Here is a 17,266-nt window from a genome sequence, read left to right as displayed (position 1 = left end):
AATCAGGTAACATTCAATTGAAATGGCATGTTCACTAGTACATAAAATTCAGGTAAATAGTAGATAGCACTCAGATGACAGGTTGCTCAAACTCTTCCCAGGTTCTGCATCCCTTCTGTTCTAGGCTTCTAGCATAGGCACTCGCCTGCAGTACCTTCAAACAATACCAATGGAAATAAAATCAGAATAAAGAATAAATGGTTCAGTCACTTTCAAGAATAAATGTTCAGTCACAATTAATAAAGAATAATGGTTAACATACTCATATAGCATTCAGATTCAAATAGCATTCTCATTCAACTCAGATAGCGCTCAGATTCAACTCAGATTGCTCAAGTTACCTGTTCAGTCACTTTCAGGAAAAAGGGCCTTCCTAAGACACTTCATGGCAGCAACTCGCTCCGCCTTTTCCACATCAGACATTGAACTTGTATCTTGTAAGATGAGGCTGTTATAAGCCTCCATCATCTTTGATTCTTTCTCAAGCTTCTTTCCCTCTTTGGTCTCTTGTGCAGTAAGATGGGCAACTTTTGTGGTCTCAAGCTTCTCAGATGATAGCTTCTGTTGCAGTTCCAATATCTTCATACGGTTTGCATTTGTTTCCTCCTGAATTTTGCTAAACCTACCTAATTTATCTAGATCAATAGCAGATTCCTTTGAGTTACCATCATCGCTGCTGGAGCCTTTTGACTTGCCTTTTGCTGCTAGAGCTGCCTTTTTAGCTGCCTTCTGACCCATTGGTCGATTTGGCATCTCTTCCAAACTTTCATCACTTCCCTGATCCCTTTCTTCTTCAAGGTGAAATGATTTCCTTTTACGTGCATTCCTCAGCTCTTCATTGTATGTTTTCCACTTTGACACTTCTCGACAAATTTTCCAAACCTCAATCCCAACAAAGGGTCCTAGTTTTGCATCTTTGTTGTCCTCCACATAGAACTTGTGGGCTGCATCAATCCACATTTGATCGGAATATCCACTTGTAAATACTCTACGAGCCTTTACATAAGCACATTCAAAGAGGTCTGTCCACCTATTAATCTTGTGCCATCTATCCTTGCATTGCTTCAGATTTCTCTTTCGAAGTGGTGGGGTAGTCTTGTTGTAGGATTCAACAACCTCACCCCAATACTGGTTACCACCCTTATCGGCTCCACAGGTAGAGTCTGTTGAATGTTCTATCCAAGCGCTCATCAATCTAAGATCCTCTTCCTCTGTCCATAGGATCCTCTTCTCAGTCCTAACATTGTCATTGTCAAGTATTTCTACTTCAGGCTGTGAACTTGCATCATTGTTGGTGGACAGTTTATTCAAAGGGCTGTTGTGAATAGGTTGACCAACCAAATGAAAGTTGTGTGGCTGATTTCTGAAGTAGTTCATGAAACCACCAGATGGATGTGGATCTTTGTCCCTGCAGGAAACAAACAATGACCACTATGTTTCAGTTCAAACAATAACATAGTTCACTGGAGGAATACAGTAGTACTTCAATTGATAGACATGGTCACAAATACGCAATTGATAATCAACTGAACGGAACTGATTTGAAAACATCTCCTGTTACTTCTGATGCTCGTCATTAGTAAACTAGCTAGATAATTCAGATAGAAGGGGTCAATGCTGCAGGTCTCAGAGTTCTCCCATTGCCAACATAAATGATTTAGGCATATGATGAATGAACAGAGATGAACTAAAATGGATTGTGCAGTAGTAACTAAACAAAGGCACTCCATTCTTATGGTAGGATTACTAGTTCACAACATATCATTCATACTATATGGCAGCGACATCTGATCAGGCAGACCATTTCAGGTAATCACCAGTTAACATTAAATGGCAGACATCTGATCATATTGTATTGCACCTGTTGATTTGGCAGGGATTGTTGACTCTGCAACTTCAATTGCATATATTTTCTATGATCATCTTCTTTCCTCCTTAAATGGCTATTAAGTTTACCTTTTTTTATCTGTATAAATACAGTTGCTACCTTGCATTAGGCAATCTTGAAGATGCCTCAAGGAACTACATGTCCTATTTGAACAGTAACACTTTGAGTTCTAACCCCAAAATGTTTACTGAAGCTTCTAATGGTTTGGAAAAAGTCAAGGTATCTTCTATCTTGTCCTTTTTGTTTATAGCAGACACATCTAATATTCACTATTTTTATTTTTTACATTTCATATCTTTTTTGTTGTTAAATTTGGATTGATTTTCTCTATGTTCTAGAATCCATAAATCATAGTACATGGTAAGTATGCAATGCAATTGTTTTTAGTTAGAAAGACTTATTAGTTGTTTATTTAGTTCCCAAAATTATTCAGTACTTTTGAAATAGTAATGCCTCACAGAACTACATATGTGCTTCCCCCCATTGCAAATATAACTCCATATGACTCCAATATGACATATGGACTAGTAAGCTCCAAGGTCTGAATACTATAGTCCATAAAAGTGACAGGCCATTTTACAGAGAATCTGTTTGTTACTGAAACTCCAGCAAAAGTTGCTCCAGCTCTGAAGTTTATCTTGTTAAAAAAAGACTGAAGTAAAGATAGTGATACAAAGCAGTGTCTAGGGTCTGGTAATAGAAACATATAAACTCACACATGCAGTGAGGTTACTGGAACAAACAAGTGGAACAGAACAGAAACATTCAACTAAAACTACCAGCTTTACACTCCCTGGCAAAGCCTCCAGAGACAACCTCTTCTGAGACCAACACAACAAACAAAGCTTGGCAGCACCATCATGATTACAGCAACCGAGGACCACCACACATATTGCCCTCGATTCCTCGAATCAATCACTGTGCATTCTCTTCTCAAACTTGAAGTTTCTAACAGCACTAGTTACATTCAGCTAGAGACTGACGGCGTTTCTAGGAACTACAATAGGCTGATCAATTGGAGCACTACCACCAGGAAAACAAATTTGCTGTCAGGTCCTGTTTTCACTATATTTTTCTTCATTCAACTCTAGAGGTTTGACCATAAATCTAGCAGGGCCACTACTCCTCGGCCATCATATTAGTTAGATTAACAAAGTCATGTAGCAGCTGATGAATCAAAAGATAAAGTAGTGCTTGTACAATTGAAAACAATGTGCCCCTAACAGTCCAATAAGAGGTGATAGTTGACTTGCAAGTAAAGTTCCTTTTCGTCGATTCCAATTGACCTGACAAAGCACGAACAGGCTTCTAGCTAGAGAACTACAGTTACCTAACTAACCTAAATTCCCTGAAACTAATCTTGAATTATGGTCAACTTTGCAACACTTCGGATACACTATTTCAATTGTTCTTGCACTAATTTAGCAAATAAAAATTAAATGACTAATCAAACAGTAAGTTGCAGTGACAATCCAAAAATGAACAGAAGTACTGACAGCACTCCATTTTGACAGCTATAAACAACTAAACCACAGGCGACTCTGTTACACATGTTGCTAGCATAAATCATACCAAACTTGTAGTCACACATCTAAGTTTTGAGTGATTACCATGTTCCAGGAGAAGAGGGATCTTTGCTGGCCGTATCAAACCAAGCTTCAGACGGTGAGTGAGGGAACTGAAATCCATCTATGCTGGGGAAGCCACCAACGCTGGATCCATCAATGGAGGATGGCGCCGTCGTCGTGCCCCTGTCGACACCACCGGTGGTTGGGCGGGTGCCTGCTGCCGCCGAGCTGCTGCCACGACCTAGAGAGAGAGCCGTCGGCGCCGAGAAGCCACCGCGACCGAGGGTACGGGTTGGGGCCGCCGCCGCCGCCGCATCCAACGCTGACGGTGTAGCCCCCTTCTTCTTCCTAGCTGCGGCCGCCATGGAGTTCGGAGGTGGAGATGGAGGCGGATTGGGGGAGCTGGGAGATATGACGGGGAAGATGGATTGGGCGCGAAAAACTCCCGCGCGCGCCCAAATCTCCTGCCACTGCGCGCCTCCCGCGCGGGATCCGAGCGCGCCGTCGACTCTCGAGGACGAGGCCGTACAACGGAGTCGCCGCCGTCGGTTCCACCTCGGAGCACGGGAGATGCCCGTCGCCTCGCGAGGCGACGGGGCGCGCGTCGCTTGGCTCGACGGGGGGCTTCCTGAAAAATGACCTCGCGAAGAGACGAGAAAAAGACGCCGCTGTACGTGCCCTAACCTCGCAGAGCACCAAAGCCCTCCAGCGGCCAACAACAGAAAGTGACCGGCTCAGCACTCCTTTTATAGGCGCGGTAAAAAAAACGCCAAAAGTCATATTTCCACCGCCTTGAGCACACGAAACGTCACACGGTGAAAAGAGGTCTAACCGCCGCCAAAAGGTAACCGTTGTCTCGGTTCACGCCAACGCTCGAGGGTGACATTTTTTGGGCGCATAACTCTATTTCGTGGGTTCGGTCGCCGATGTCTAACCTCACCCACGAGGGGCTACTGTTGGGAATCACCCTAATAAATGTCAATCTCGAAGCTGACAAGAACCGATTCCCTACGACTCCTAACCTCGGCCAAAACCGTCTCCAACCGAAGCCAAGATACCTTCTCGGCAACTAACCCTTGTAAGACCCAAGAAATATCTCTTTTTTCTACTGTGTGCAGGGCAGCTCCGAAGGCGCAAGAACAGCTTCGTTTTTAGCATGTGACCTCGCTTGCTAACGGCTTCGGGGTACGTCACTGAAGCCAATACTTGATTGTCCGCGAAGCCAAGGAAGGGGTGAGCACACGCAGTGGAATCAAAGATGAACAGGCGGTCAAAAAGAGGGCTGTGTCAGGAAAAAAGGCCGCGAGGGAGAAAAAGACCTCCAACGAAGGGATATTCCGCGAATGTAGCAGGTAGACGAGGGCAAATGTGTAATCAGATTTGTACGACGTGTCATGTAATGGAATCAGTTTATCACTTTGTACGGCATATTCCTATAATGTAGTGGTTGGCTAGTGGTGTAACCAGTATGTGAAAATGTACCTTTACAACACTATAAAAGGAGGCGAACCGCCCACCGTAACGGACACTATTTATTGACAAGACAGCTATGGAGTAGACTTGAGAATTGTTTAAACCCGAAGCCACTAATCTCCTGTTTCCTAATCGTGTTGTGATCTTACTTATTCCGGAGTTAGATCCCAATATTTGGCGCCCACCGTGTTTAAGCCAAGAAGCAACCCACGATGCCTCCACAAAGAAAGAAGAAAGCCACAACGGCACCCGAAGCTGACGAAGATAGACAACTCATCCCGTCTGAGCCATCACAACAGGTCATGTCAGACAAAGAAGAGCATTGTGCACGCATCGAACAAGTTCTAAGAGCGAAAGCAATGAAGGCAAGGGCCGTACCAGAGGCCGAACATGACGATCAGCAACCCACCGATGCCGAAGACAGAAACGCCACTGACACAGAGGACGAGCTGCTTTCGGTCATAAGTTGGAGGAAGTCAAGAGGCAGAAAGCACAGTTCACGGAGCAAATGCAAGCTCAAAGAGCGGCAGCCAACAGACTGGCCATCTTAAACGAAGCCAAGAAACAATTGGAGCAATTGCAACAGGAAATTGCGAAGCTAGAACACATGCAGGAAACTCCACAGCAACCACTGTCCCAGAACAGCCAGCATCCCAGCTTCGATTCTGCACGAGTCATTTACACCAATCCCAACCTCGGCCAACACGACCAGACACCAGTGGTAAGCGCATGCCTGGTCATCGACAAGAGTTCCCCACTTTCGATTGGGCTCCAGACTGCACCCTGGCCAGTCACATATAAGTCAGTAACTCTACCTAAGTTCAATGGTCAAACGGATCCGAAGTTGAAGTTGACCCGTACTTCACTAGAAGCACCAAAGCTCAAGTATATAAAGCTGTATGAAGACAGGCCACAGCTATTCTTCGCAGCAACAGTTAAATCAAAACAAATGTCTTCACTGTCCATGCTAGCACTGTCTGCCCATGATATAGAAGTAACAACACCTCAGATAGATGAAAATCATGAATCTTCTCTGTCAGAACTAAGCTTGAAGGGGCTGCCACATGAAGATAAAAGACATATCACACTCCGATTCAAGCAATCCACAAGAAGGTACCTTTCAATTTCATTTTCTTCGTTGCCTTCTCAAATGTGACTTGCATGCAGTCCGGCTTCATGCACACTTTGCACAATTGGCATTCAAAATTCGAGCTTAATGCAAAAAATAGCCAAAGAAATGATTACTTAATACTGTTTTTGAACCATTTTGCAAGCAACCTCTACATTCATGCTCTGCTAGTAAAATGCATTATTTTGTTCACATCTCTTAGGCTTCTACAACTACAATTTCATCAATTTTTGTGACATGCACAATGTATAGAATACATAATGGATTTTTTCCTCAAAAATATTTGGGCATTGAACTGAGTGCCCATGAATTTAATGGTTATTCCCCTGGAACAATCCATTCTGACTGATGTAACCCCAGGCCTAATTGTTAGTTTATAAAGCTCTTGGTTTTATCTTTTTTAAGATAATGTTCATTGGTTTATCTAGGTTACAATCGATGTACATAAAGGAATTCTTACATATTCTCCATTTCCAGGGCGTAAACTAAGGCTTTAGCCTTCACGTTGGTGCCGATATTGGGCACTCAGAAACGATGAGATCCACGAAAGTACATTGTGGATGCCCTCCTTGTGCAGTTCTGCTATATAACCAAGCCTGCATAGCGTTTCTTGAATTGAATACCGCCCTATTTCTTTTTTTGAATACCGCCATATTTCTGGATAACATGTGCAGCAGATTTATGTATTCAATGACTAAAATAGTCAGCTCGAAGGAAAGACAACTAGTAGAATAGTGAGTTCGGGGTCCAATTGGAGATGATTTGATTGTTCTTGGTGGTCTAAGATAACTTTATCGGACTATTTCCATTTTCATGGAACTGTGAATATCTTCGTATTTTCACTGGTTGTGGTGGCTAGATGAGTTGGACATTTATTATGACCCAACCCTTTATTCAGTCATGGCAAAGTTTCAGATGAAGAGAGAGTCCGGGAGGGCAGGAGGCCACGAGCTTTGTGTGTGTGTGTGTGACGCGTCTGGGCGGGATGGTTGCTTTCAGCCCACCCACCAATCCGCTGCTTCCTGGTCCTTACTACTTTGGGCCCAAACGGTGCCCACCACCAACTGGACCACCGGCCCACGACACTGTCAGCCCAACTGACCTACCCATCCAGCCAGGTGCACCAGCAGCGAGCGACTCCCTTCTCTGGTTTTGTAGAGCAACAAATGCTCATGCCAATTCGAGTGAATTTTGCACTTCCTTCCAGCACTCAACTGTACTGTAACAGTCTACCAGAAGTCCGGGAGAGGGCAGCAAGAGATGACCTTCCGGCACTTTTGCATCGTACTGTACCAGAAGAAAGACTTCAGCCGTATTGTCAATTGTGTGTGCATGGTGAGGAACGCGGACAACTTCAACGACGAGAGCTTCAAGGCGGCAATGGAGCAGGCTAGGGGTATTTGGATACGAGGTACTAAATTTTACGAGGGTTACATTAGATGTTCGGACGCTAATTAGGAGGACTAAACATAAGTTAATTATAAAACTAACTGCAGAACCCCTATACTAATTCGCGAGACGAATCTATTAAGCCTAATTAATTCATCATTAGCAAATGGTTACTGTAGCACCACATTGTCAAATCATGGACTAATTAGGCTTAATAGATTCGTCTCGCGAATTAGACTCCATCTGTGCAATTAGTTTTGTAATTAGACTATATTTAATACTCATAATTAGTATCCAAACATCCGATGTGATAGGTATTAAAGTTTAGGGGGTGTATCCAAACACCCCCAACACCCCCTAAGAAGATGCAAGCATACTGTGAGGTGAGGGTAAATCTATAGTTCAGTACACTATGTTGTCAAAAGTGCTGCATAAAACTAAACAATATGGGTGGTCATTTCCCTTTTCTTGCAGACTGAATAATGCGGGAGCTAGGCCTGTAAGTTCGAAGGGAACATGGCTGCCTATCTTGGCTTACCACGATTGCATGTTTATAGAGGGATTTACATGATTTAGTTGTTGTAGTTGACTTGATCTCCAAGTATAAAGATTAATCTATCGTTAAGGAGGTAAGCTCCATGAAATACAATTAGGTGAGATCCTCCCCCATCTCCCAAAAAAGAGGGAAGCTATATGATGCTCGCGCATTTTCATCCTCTCCCCACACTCGAATTTGTGCCCAATGAGGAGACGCAACGTACCCGGCCTCGTCTTCCTTAATCCCGGCAGCTCCGGTGAGCTTTTAGGGTTAGGGGTCGGGGTCTTTAGGGTCTGAGGTTTAGGGGAGCTAGGTGGTGTACCTGTATCTGGCCGGCGGTCCTAGAGGGAGCTCCATGGTGACATGGTAGCAGGCGGTGCCGGCAGTTTGTGCCGATGGGGTGGTGAGGTGGCGTGGGTGCTGCCAGTCGTGGGTGGCTGGTGGACAGCGTTTGGCCTGTGGAAGCGGCGGGGGCGAGAACCATCAACGAGTTAGTGTGGGTGCTTCAGTGGGTGGCGGCGGAGGTATCGCTGGAGCCAGGCAGGTTGGTGGCGACGGCGGGGGCTAGCAGCGACCAATGCCAGGAAGAAAGAGAAGGGAAGATGGATTGGGAAGAGCCCAACTGGGGAGGAATGGAGCCTCGCCGGTGCCGGGGACGACGCTGGCAAGGGGAAGAGGCAGCAGCGGGCGGGAGGGTGGCGGTCGAGTGTCCCTGCACAGAGAGGATAAGGTTGGAGGTGTGGAGGAGATGAAGGTGGATGAGATTCGATCAGGGCTATTTGTTTTTGATCTAAAGGTCCAAAAGATTCAGGTGCGGGAAGGGAGTTTTTCACTCGAGTATAGCATAGACATCCCTAGAAAATAGGATCATATCAGGAGGAAGATGAGGAGGCGACGATGGCAATTGGGAATGCAGCTCTTGAATCGTTCCATTTCGGTTCCAACCAACCGTGCATTATCAGTTGCTTCTTCTGATGCTATATACGCTCAATTCCGTAGTTTCCATGCACGCATCAAACTGATCAGTTTTTCGGCTGCTCCAGCAGTATGACATGATATGTAGGCATGCAGTCGATCATGCACGTTAGAATAAAACCCTGTTCATGTTGAGTCTATTGGCTTGTTTGATGTACTTACCGTAAGGTGCTTTATATTCTGGCTTCATGACCCTCCGTTGCATATATATACACAAGCATATACTCCCTCTGTTTGCTGGTTCTGAAAGCTTTTGTTTCAGCGGCTTCTCTGGCTTCTCAATAAGGTGCCCAGAAGATATCGAAGAGCTTATTGTTAGTTTAACACCAGTCATCAACTGAAAGAGCATCTAGGCCCCTAGTGGGTTTTGGTGTGTTAAATGATAACTAGATTAAAGGTCTAACACACTTGATAAAGTATGTGAGTAGGTATAAGGTTATTGGTAAATAATCTTAGTTGAAAAAGATTGTATTTATGGCTCATATGGTGAAAATAACAAGTGTGATATGTTACATTGCTTATCTAAGCATGAGAGCAAGCAATGATGATAAAGATGAATTGAGGAATGGTTGATAGCCTCATATTGCAAGATTGCTTGATTTTGAAGATAAATGTCATAAGAATAAATATTATGTGTGATCCCATAGAGTCTATGTGTGATATATAACAAGCAAATTAAGATGAAAATAGAGGTGTGATGGCATTGATATATTTGTCGGTCTCTAAATAAAATGAGAAGCTTGTTAGCAACAAATGGGATATTGAAAGTAAAGGAAGATATGATCTCTCAAGTGGATTTCACTCTTGATGTCAAAACAAAGCTAGACTCATGTGGCAGCAATTGGATGAAGAAATCAAGCAAGAGATTAGCAACGAGGTTTGGTCAAGTGGTGGCTTGAGCCATGAGCTTTGCTAGGGTGAAGTGAATAATGCTTGGGGGATTTCGAAGTATCAAGTCAAGCCTTACCGAGTATAGCAATGGAATGCATCAAATGATTAATTGAGTCATATGAAGGGGTGACTTGTGATCTAAAATTGTTTGTCATTCATATGTGTTGAACATTGATCCAAGTCACCAGTTCAAGGTTGAAGTGCTCAAATAAAAGAGACAAAGTTGGATGCAGCTCTCAAGTGGATATATTGATCAAGTATGGCATGATACATGATGATGAAACTCAAGTGGATAAAAGGTTGTATTTACATTTTACATATTACCTTAAAAGTTTCTTCTAACATTCCTCGAAGCAAAGTCACTTATGATAGGGTTGATGTCAATCTCATCCAATAATTTCTTCTCGATACATAATGTTGCCAAACCACTTAACCTCTCTTGAGTCATTGTTGACCTTAAATAGTTGCTCAATAACTTCAACTTTGAAAAGTTTCTTTCAGCCGATGCGACAGTCACAGGCACAGTAAATAAGATTCGGTAAGCAATGGAGACATTAGGTTAACAATCCACATCTCTCACATACTCAAAAATCTCCATAGCAGACATTACGCCATCTGGCAAAGTGAATTTTATAATCTTTAATTCAGAAATAAGATTATATACCTCAACATCAGATGAACCATAAAAAAAAGTTTTTGCAAATTTAGTGCAATATTTTTCAAGATCATTATCATTTAATGACGTCAAAGTACTTGAGATCATCAAAAATCCGAATATATCTTTAAACACCATGAGTTCTTTAAATCTGTTCTTCAAAGAAGCGATTGCCATATTAACCAAAATAAAAAATATTCAACTTCAAAAGCCTTCTCAGCTTCAAGAATTTCTTCCTGGCAATTACTTTCATCAAACTGTTTCTTCCTCGTAGCACGACGTTTTTCTGGAAATGATGCTTCGACACCCATGTCTGTTGCAATACCTTTGGCGATGATCAGACTAGAAGAAAACCCCTCATTTCTGTAATTCTCAAAGTATTGCGTTATACCTTGTATTTGCTTCAAAGTAGAGTCAATGCACATGGCTGGCGATTGCAACTTCTTGCTCACTTTATTTACAGCAAATAAAATGCTCTTGGATTGATATCAAGTAACCGTGTTTTTACCCCTTTGTATTTTCCTTTCATATTAGAACCATTGTCATAGCCTTGACCCCTTATGTCACTAATATTTAAGCCAAAAGACTCCATAGATTCAAGCAATACATTAAAAAGCCCCAAACTAGATGTGTCATCCATCTTCAAGAACCCAAAAACGTACTCATCAATTTTTATCTTGCCATCAGACAAATTAACACATCGAACTAATAAAGTCATTTGTTCTTGATGACTGACATCAGGGGTACAATCTAGGTACAATCTAGGATAACAGAGAAATACGTAGCCTCTTTAATAACCTTTATGATAGGACTTGTGATATCAGAAGCCAAAAGAGAGATGAACTCATTCTGAATTTTATGACTGAGATAATGATAATGAATGTCTTTGTTCTGAATACGTGTGAGGTGATCTTGCATTAACAAGTCAAATTCTGCAATCATCTCAACACAAGCTAAGAAATTATCATTACTATATAAAGCTGCTCACTGCTTCCTTTGAAAGCCAAATTGCGTTTACTAATATGCTCGATACTATTTTCATGTTTTCTAAGCTTCTCACTAATATGCTTCCAATTTCTTAACCCATCACCCGCTAAGGAACTAGGACTCTTGCTAGTGCTAGACTTGAAGATCTTACAACAGAAATAAAAAACTTTGTCAACATGCTTCGAATAAACTAACCATTTTCTGTCATGTACCTCTCCATTACTTAATTTTCTAGAATAATGAGCATATGAAAAATATCTTGAGGCAGCATCTAAAGGAAATTTGATATTTTCTTCTCTTATAGGCCCTTTCTCGACTAATATGTCTCTTGCTTTATTATCAAGATTATCCCAATTTCTTGGATCATAAATATCTGAAGTGTACACAGGTTCCTCATCAACATTAGCAGACTGTGCATGTGCACCTGATGCATTTACTGTGGTCTAAGAGTCACTTACATTGTTATCATCGACGTTGATGTTAACATTTTCTTCCTGATTCCCATTAGTTGGTTCATCTGCAATAATTATTGCCAACTCATCTGGGTTCGTCGAAACACCCATATTACTCTCAGGACCCTGATAACTCTTGCAAGATTTATCCTAGCTCCTCTTTGTGATTCTATGAACTCATCCACACGTCTTTTCCTTTTCCTTTTCTCGTAACCTGATTCATATTTTCTAGACGACATGATATCCCACAGTGCTGAAATTATTATAAATACACGATAGTTATAAATCAGTTGAAATTAAATAACTTGTGATAGTGAATTAATAATTAATGATATGAAGAATGGGGAAATTGGCAATCGAGTAGCGTACCTGGGTGCCAGCACAGTTGAATAGGAACAACCAAATCTCGTCCGGCGAAGTTCAACAGTAAATGGAACAACATGCGCACAAGACACAACTCTAGAGTCTAGAGGGATCACGCGCATGCGTGGGAGTGCGACCGCCGGACGTAGCCGCGCAGCACGACAACGGCGGCAGCAGGGCAGCTTTTGGCGGCGGCGCTATGGCCTATGGCGTGTGCGATCTAATTGTTGCCCGTGCGCCTGCCTTTAGGAATTAGGCACGATGATTGCGCCTGACATGGGTGGGGCCCGGTATTTTGTTTCGTTTCTTCCTATTAGGACCTCTGATTGTTTAATTGTTAGGCCTATCACCACCTGTGCATCGCGTTCTGGGAACCTGGGGGTCGGGGGGAGTTTGGGGGGCCAGGGCAGCCGACCCCCTATCCCCCCCTCCCCATGGCCGGCCCTGCCTAAATTTTTCCATTTTCCATTGCTATCGATCTTGCCGTGTCCACCGTACCTACTACTATACCGTGTGTGTTGAATTCCTTGCCTCCAGCTGCCAGTCTGCTGCTGCTACGAAACGCCATTGCCGGCCCCCATGACCGTTACCATTAGATAATGCCATTGCGTACGTCGTCGCTGCTAACACAGAATCCAGCCGGTCTTTCCTATCGCCATCCATGGTCTCATGGATGGATTATTGTCCGTGCACAACGCGGTCGCGGGTCAATATGAATTTGACCAAATAATCCTTCAACACAAAAACCGTAATGTAGCGGTCGCGAGTCAATTTTGAGAGGTGACCAAATGCACTACTTTCTTATGTTTGACCAGGCTTATATATACTCCCTCTATTCCAAATTACAAGACATTTTGATTTTTGTAGATACATTATGTTTTTAGCATGTATCTAGGTATAGTGTATATTTGAGTGCATAACAAAAACTATGTATCAGAAAAACTCAAGACGTCTTATAATTTCGAATGGAGGGAGTAGAAAATGGTTTGTCAACAAAAAGAAGGCTTATACATCATAAATAGAGGTAAACTATATATGTATGAAAATAATATATATAGTTCGTAATTGGATCTTTGATGATGCTTATTTTTATACTCCCACCACCTCAAAATAAAGGGAAAAAACTCAATTTGTAAAGTTGCCATGAGTCAAATAATTTTAAGTTTGACCAAATCTATAGAAAATTACATAAATATTTTATGATATCTAATTATCATTCCACATAAAATGCTCTTTCATAAACAACTTATTTCGTGTCGTAGACGTTAATACTCTTCTCTACGAAATCTACAACATCAAATTAGTTTTATTAAATTATATCCATGAAATATGTTTTGATAATAACATATTTACTTGAACTCGTAGACGTTAATATATATTTTTTTCTTAAGCCTTGATGAATACTAAAAATTGTCGAGGGCAAAAGCAAAGTGAACTATAATTTAGAACGGGGTGAGTATATTTGTCCACTTCTCCTATATCTCGGGTGCTTGATTTTTTTTATTATCCAGACAACATGCATGTAATTATGTTATGGTTTAGCTATAGAAAGAAATTATTTATTGTCTCTTATGACTGTATCCTTTAATTGTACTAGTTGATTGTGTAAGATCGTTGCCTCAAATTTATAAAAAATAAGGCGCTTAAAATATAGCGACTCCCACATTTTCCAACTGAAGAAGGAGAACTTGTCAAGCAGCAAGATGAGGAAGAGAGCAAGTACATTCATCACTTCTGCTCCACCCTTACTAGCTAGCTTGGCAGTTGGCAGCCATGGCTATACCTGTACCCATCCGTCTGCTGTTGCTCGCACTCGCCACGCTTGCTTCCCTGCCCAGGTCAGGTGCGCAGACCAACGTCACCTTGGGGACCTCCCTGCCGGCCGCCGCCGGTGCCGCCTGGCCCTCCCCATCCGGCCGCTTCGCCTTCGGTTTCTACGCCACGGGCGGCGGCCTCGCCGTCGGCGTCTGGCTCGCCACATCGCCCAACGTGACCGTCACGTGGACGGCCGGCGGCGGCAACGACACGCCGGCCAACGGCGGCGAGCTCCAGCTCTCCGAAGACGGCCGCCTGCTCTGGACCGGCGCCGACGGCCAGTACAGAAGCCTCGCCGCTCCTCCCCAGCCGGCCCTCTCTGCGGCCATGCGCGACGACGGTAGCTTCGTGCTCTACGATGCCGACGGGGCCGTGGTGTGGTCCACGTTCGAGTTCCCCACGGACACCTTGGTCCCCGGTCAAGACCTCGTCCCTGGTGCGCACCTCTTCTCCAGCGTGTCGCCCACCAACAGGGCCGCCGGCAAGTTCCGCCTCGCCAACCAGCTCAACGACGAAAACCTCGTCTTGTACCCCGTGCAGACGGAGAACGCCGCGCACGCCGCGTACTGGGACACCGCCACGTTCCAGATCGGCTTCCCGCTCACCCTGCGCCTCGACGCCACCGGAGTGCTATACCTCACCGGCAACGGCGGCAACTACACCAAGAACCTCACGCGGCCCGGAGCCGCGCTGTCTCCCGCCGAGACGCAGGTCTTCTACCGCGTCACGCTCGACCCCGACGGAGTCTTGCGCCTGTACCGTCACGCCGTCGCGTCCGGCGACGCGTGGACGACCGACGTCCAGTTGATCGGCCCAAGCGACAGATGCCACGTCAAGGGCACGTGCGGGCCCAACAGCTACTGCGTCCTAGACCGCGACGCGCAGCCGAGCTGCCTTTGCCCTCCGGGGTTTGAATTCATCGATGCTGCCAACGGCGCGCTAGGGTGCACCAGGACCTCAGGCGCCGGCGACTGCGAGGCCGGTCTGTCCATGGCGACGATCCAGAACATGTCGTGGGCGGACACGTCGTACGCCGTGCTGGGCGCGGCCACCAGCGCCGCCGACTGCCAGGCCGCGTGCATGGCCGACTGCCTCTGCGCCGCCATGCTGCTCAACAGCAAAGACGGCACGTGCACTACGCAGCAGCTCCCTCTCATGTACGGCCGCACTGGCGGCGGCTACACGCTGTTCGTCAAGATCACCTCGGTGAGCCCGGCAATCGGCGGCGGCGGCAGGGGCCACCGCGTCGGGCGCACGACCATCGTCGTTGTGGTCTGCACCGGGCTCCTCGCGTGCGTGTCGTTAGCCGCGCTCCTGGCGGCGGCGCTGCTGTTCTGGGCGAACCGGAGGACGTTCGCGGAACAGGACGCGGCAGAGGCCCTGGACGAGGAGGCGCCCCTGAGGTCGTACAGCTACCAGGAACTGGAGCACGCAACGTGCGGCTTCCGCGAGCCGCTGGGCCGCGGCGCGTTCGGCACGGTGTTCCGGGGCACGCTGCTGCACAACAGCAGCGAGAAGACGATCGCCGTGAAGCGGCTGGACAAGGTGGTGGAGGAAGGGGAGGTGGAGTTCCAGCGGGAGGTGCGCGCCATCGGGCGGACGAGCCACCGGAACCTGGTCCGGCTGCTGGGGTTCTGCCACGAGGGCGCCAACCGGCTGCTGGTGTACGAGTACATGAGCAACGGGTCGCTGGCGGAGCGTCTGTTCAGGAGCGGCGGCGGTGACGGGCCGCCGGCGTGGGGCGAGCGGATGGGCATCGCGCTGGACGTCGCGCGCGGGCTGCACTACCTCCACGACGAGCTGGATAGCCGCGTGATCCACTGCGACGTGAAGCCGCAGAACATCCTGATGGACGCGTCGGGCACGGCCAAGATCGCCGACTTCGGGCTGGCCAAGCTGCTGCTGCCGGACCAGACGCGGACGTTCACGGGGGTGCGCGGCACGCGCGGGTACATGGCCCCGGAGTGGTACCGCGGCGTCGGGCCGCTGACGGTGAAGGCGGACGTGTACAGCTACGGCGTGGTGCTGCTGGAGATCGTGACGTGCCGGCGGAGCATGGAGCTGGAGGAGGCCGGCGAGGAGCGGACGCTCATGGAGTGCGCGCACGAGTGGCTAGTGCGGGGCGAGGTGACGCGGGCGGTGGGCTGCCAAGACGAGGCGCCGGAGGTGGAGCGGGCGGTGAAGGTGGCGGTGTGGTGCGCGCAGGCGGAGCCCCAGGCGAGGCCGGCCATGAGGAGCGTCATCCTGATGCTGGAAGGGCTCGTGGAGGTGCCCTTCCCGCCGCTGCCGGCCTCCTGATCGATCGAGATGCATCATCATGCATGTATGTACCATCGGACTATCGGAGAGACGGATCGGAGTAGTAATTGTACGGAGTAGTTTCTTGGGACAGTGTATCTTTTATAGTGACAGGCCGGGTGGATAATTAAGATGCAAATTTAGGGTGTTATTGACGAGTACACATTATCACAGGTTTCCGTCAACAATCAAATGTGGCTCAAGAAGATTAACCCCGGCCCCTTATTGACTTTAACTAGTCGTACGACTTGGAGACTATATACCCGTTGGGTGGGCTCGCGCGCCTTTGGTGAAGATGGTCTCTGACAGGCAAGGATCCCCAATTGGTGAAGACACTTCTCTCCTTCAACCTCAGAAACTCTAGTTCCTCTTTTTCCTCTCACCAGTTTATAACTCTTTTATTGTGAACTTTGCGCCCTCTATGTTCACGAACATAGACGATGTTCCCCAGCAATAAACCCCAAGTCTATAAGTGCTAAATTAACCATCTGAACTAGTCCGCTGTACAAAACAATGGCAGTTACTTTATGTATTTTATTTTATTATGACAGAGGTCGGTAGCTTTTTATAAAACAAAATAGATCTAAATGTCTGCTGTTGGCGATGATGATTAGAGCCTACTCCCTCAGTTTCAAATTCTAAGTCATTCTGACTGTCCTACTACGTATAAAACTTTTACTACATATCTAAACATAATGTATATCTAATTACACAACAAAACTATGAACCTAAAAAAACCCGAATGGAGGGAGTACAAATTAAAGGCCATATGCTCTGATTATTATGAACCTAGAAAAGCTATGATTCATCTTATTTCCGTAACATGTGTTGTACTAATTAACATA

The 17,266-nt window shown here is 45.8% G+C and overlaps 2 protein-coding genes across 2 annotated transcripts; one reads left to right on the top strand and one right to left on the bottom strand.

Annotated features, from left to right (window-relative positions):
- Window positions 1–30: 30 nt before the first annotated feature.
- Window positions 31–3,986, bottom strand: LOC101759445 (glutathione S-transferase T3-like). The gene is made up of 3 exons (XM_004980798.2): window positions 3,499–3,986; window positions 342–1,408; window positions 31–154 (listed from the first exon to the last, which is right to left on the bottom strand). Exons 1-2 carry the CDS (start codon window positions 3,819–3,821, stop codon window positions 346–348), a joined length of 1,386 nt encoding a protein of 461 aa, XP_004980855.1. The 5' UTR covers window positions 3,822–3,986; the 3' UTR covers window positions 31–154; window positions 342–345.
- Window positions 3,987–14,450: 10,464 nt separating this feature from the next.
- LOC101759043 (G-type lectin S-receptor-like serine/threonine-protein kinase LECRK1) lies at window positions 14,451–16,421 on the top strand. The gene has a single exon (XM_004980797.3). It carries the CDS (start codon window positions 14,451–14,453, stop codon window positions 16,419–16,421), a length of 1,971 nt encoding a protein of 656 aa, XP_004980854.2.
- Window positions 16,422–17,266: the final 845 nt, after the last annotated feature.

Source organism: Setaria italica, chromosome VIII (assembly GCF_000263155.2).
Source record: "Setaria italica strain Yugu1 chromosome VIII, Setaria_italica_v2.0, whole genome shotgun sequence".
NCBI classification, from domain to species: domain Eukaryota; kingdom Viridiplantae; phylum Streptophyta; class Magnoliopsida; order Poales; family Poaceae; genus Setaria; species Setaria italica.
Note: the sequence above shows the minus strand (reverse complement) of the source record. Positions and strands in the feature narration are given on the sequence as shown.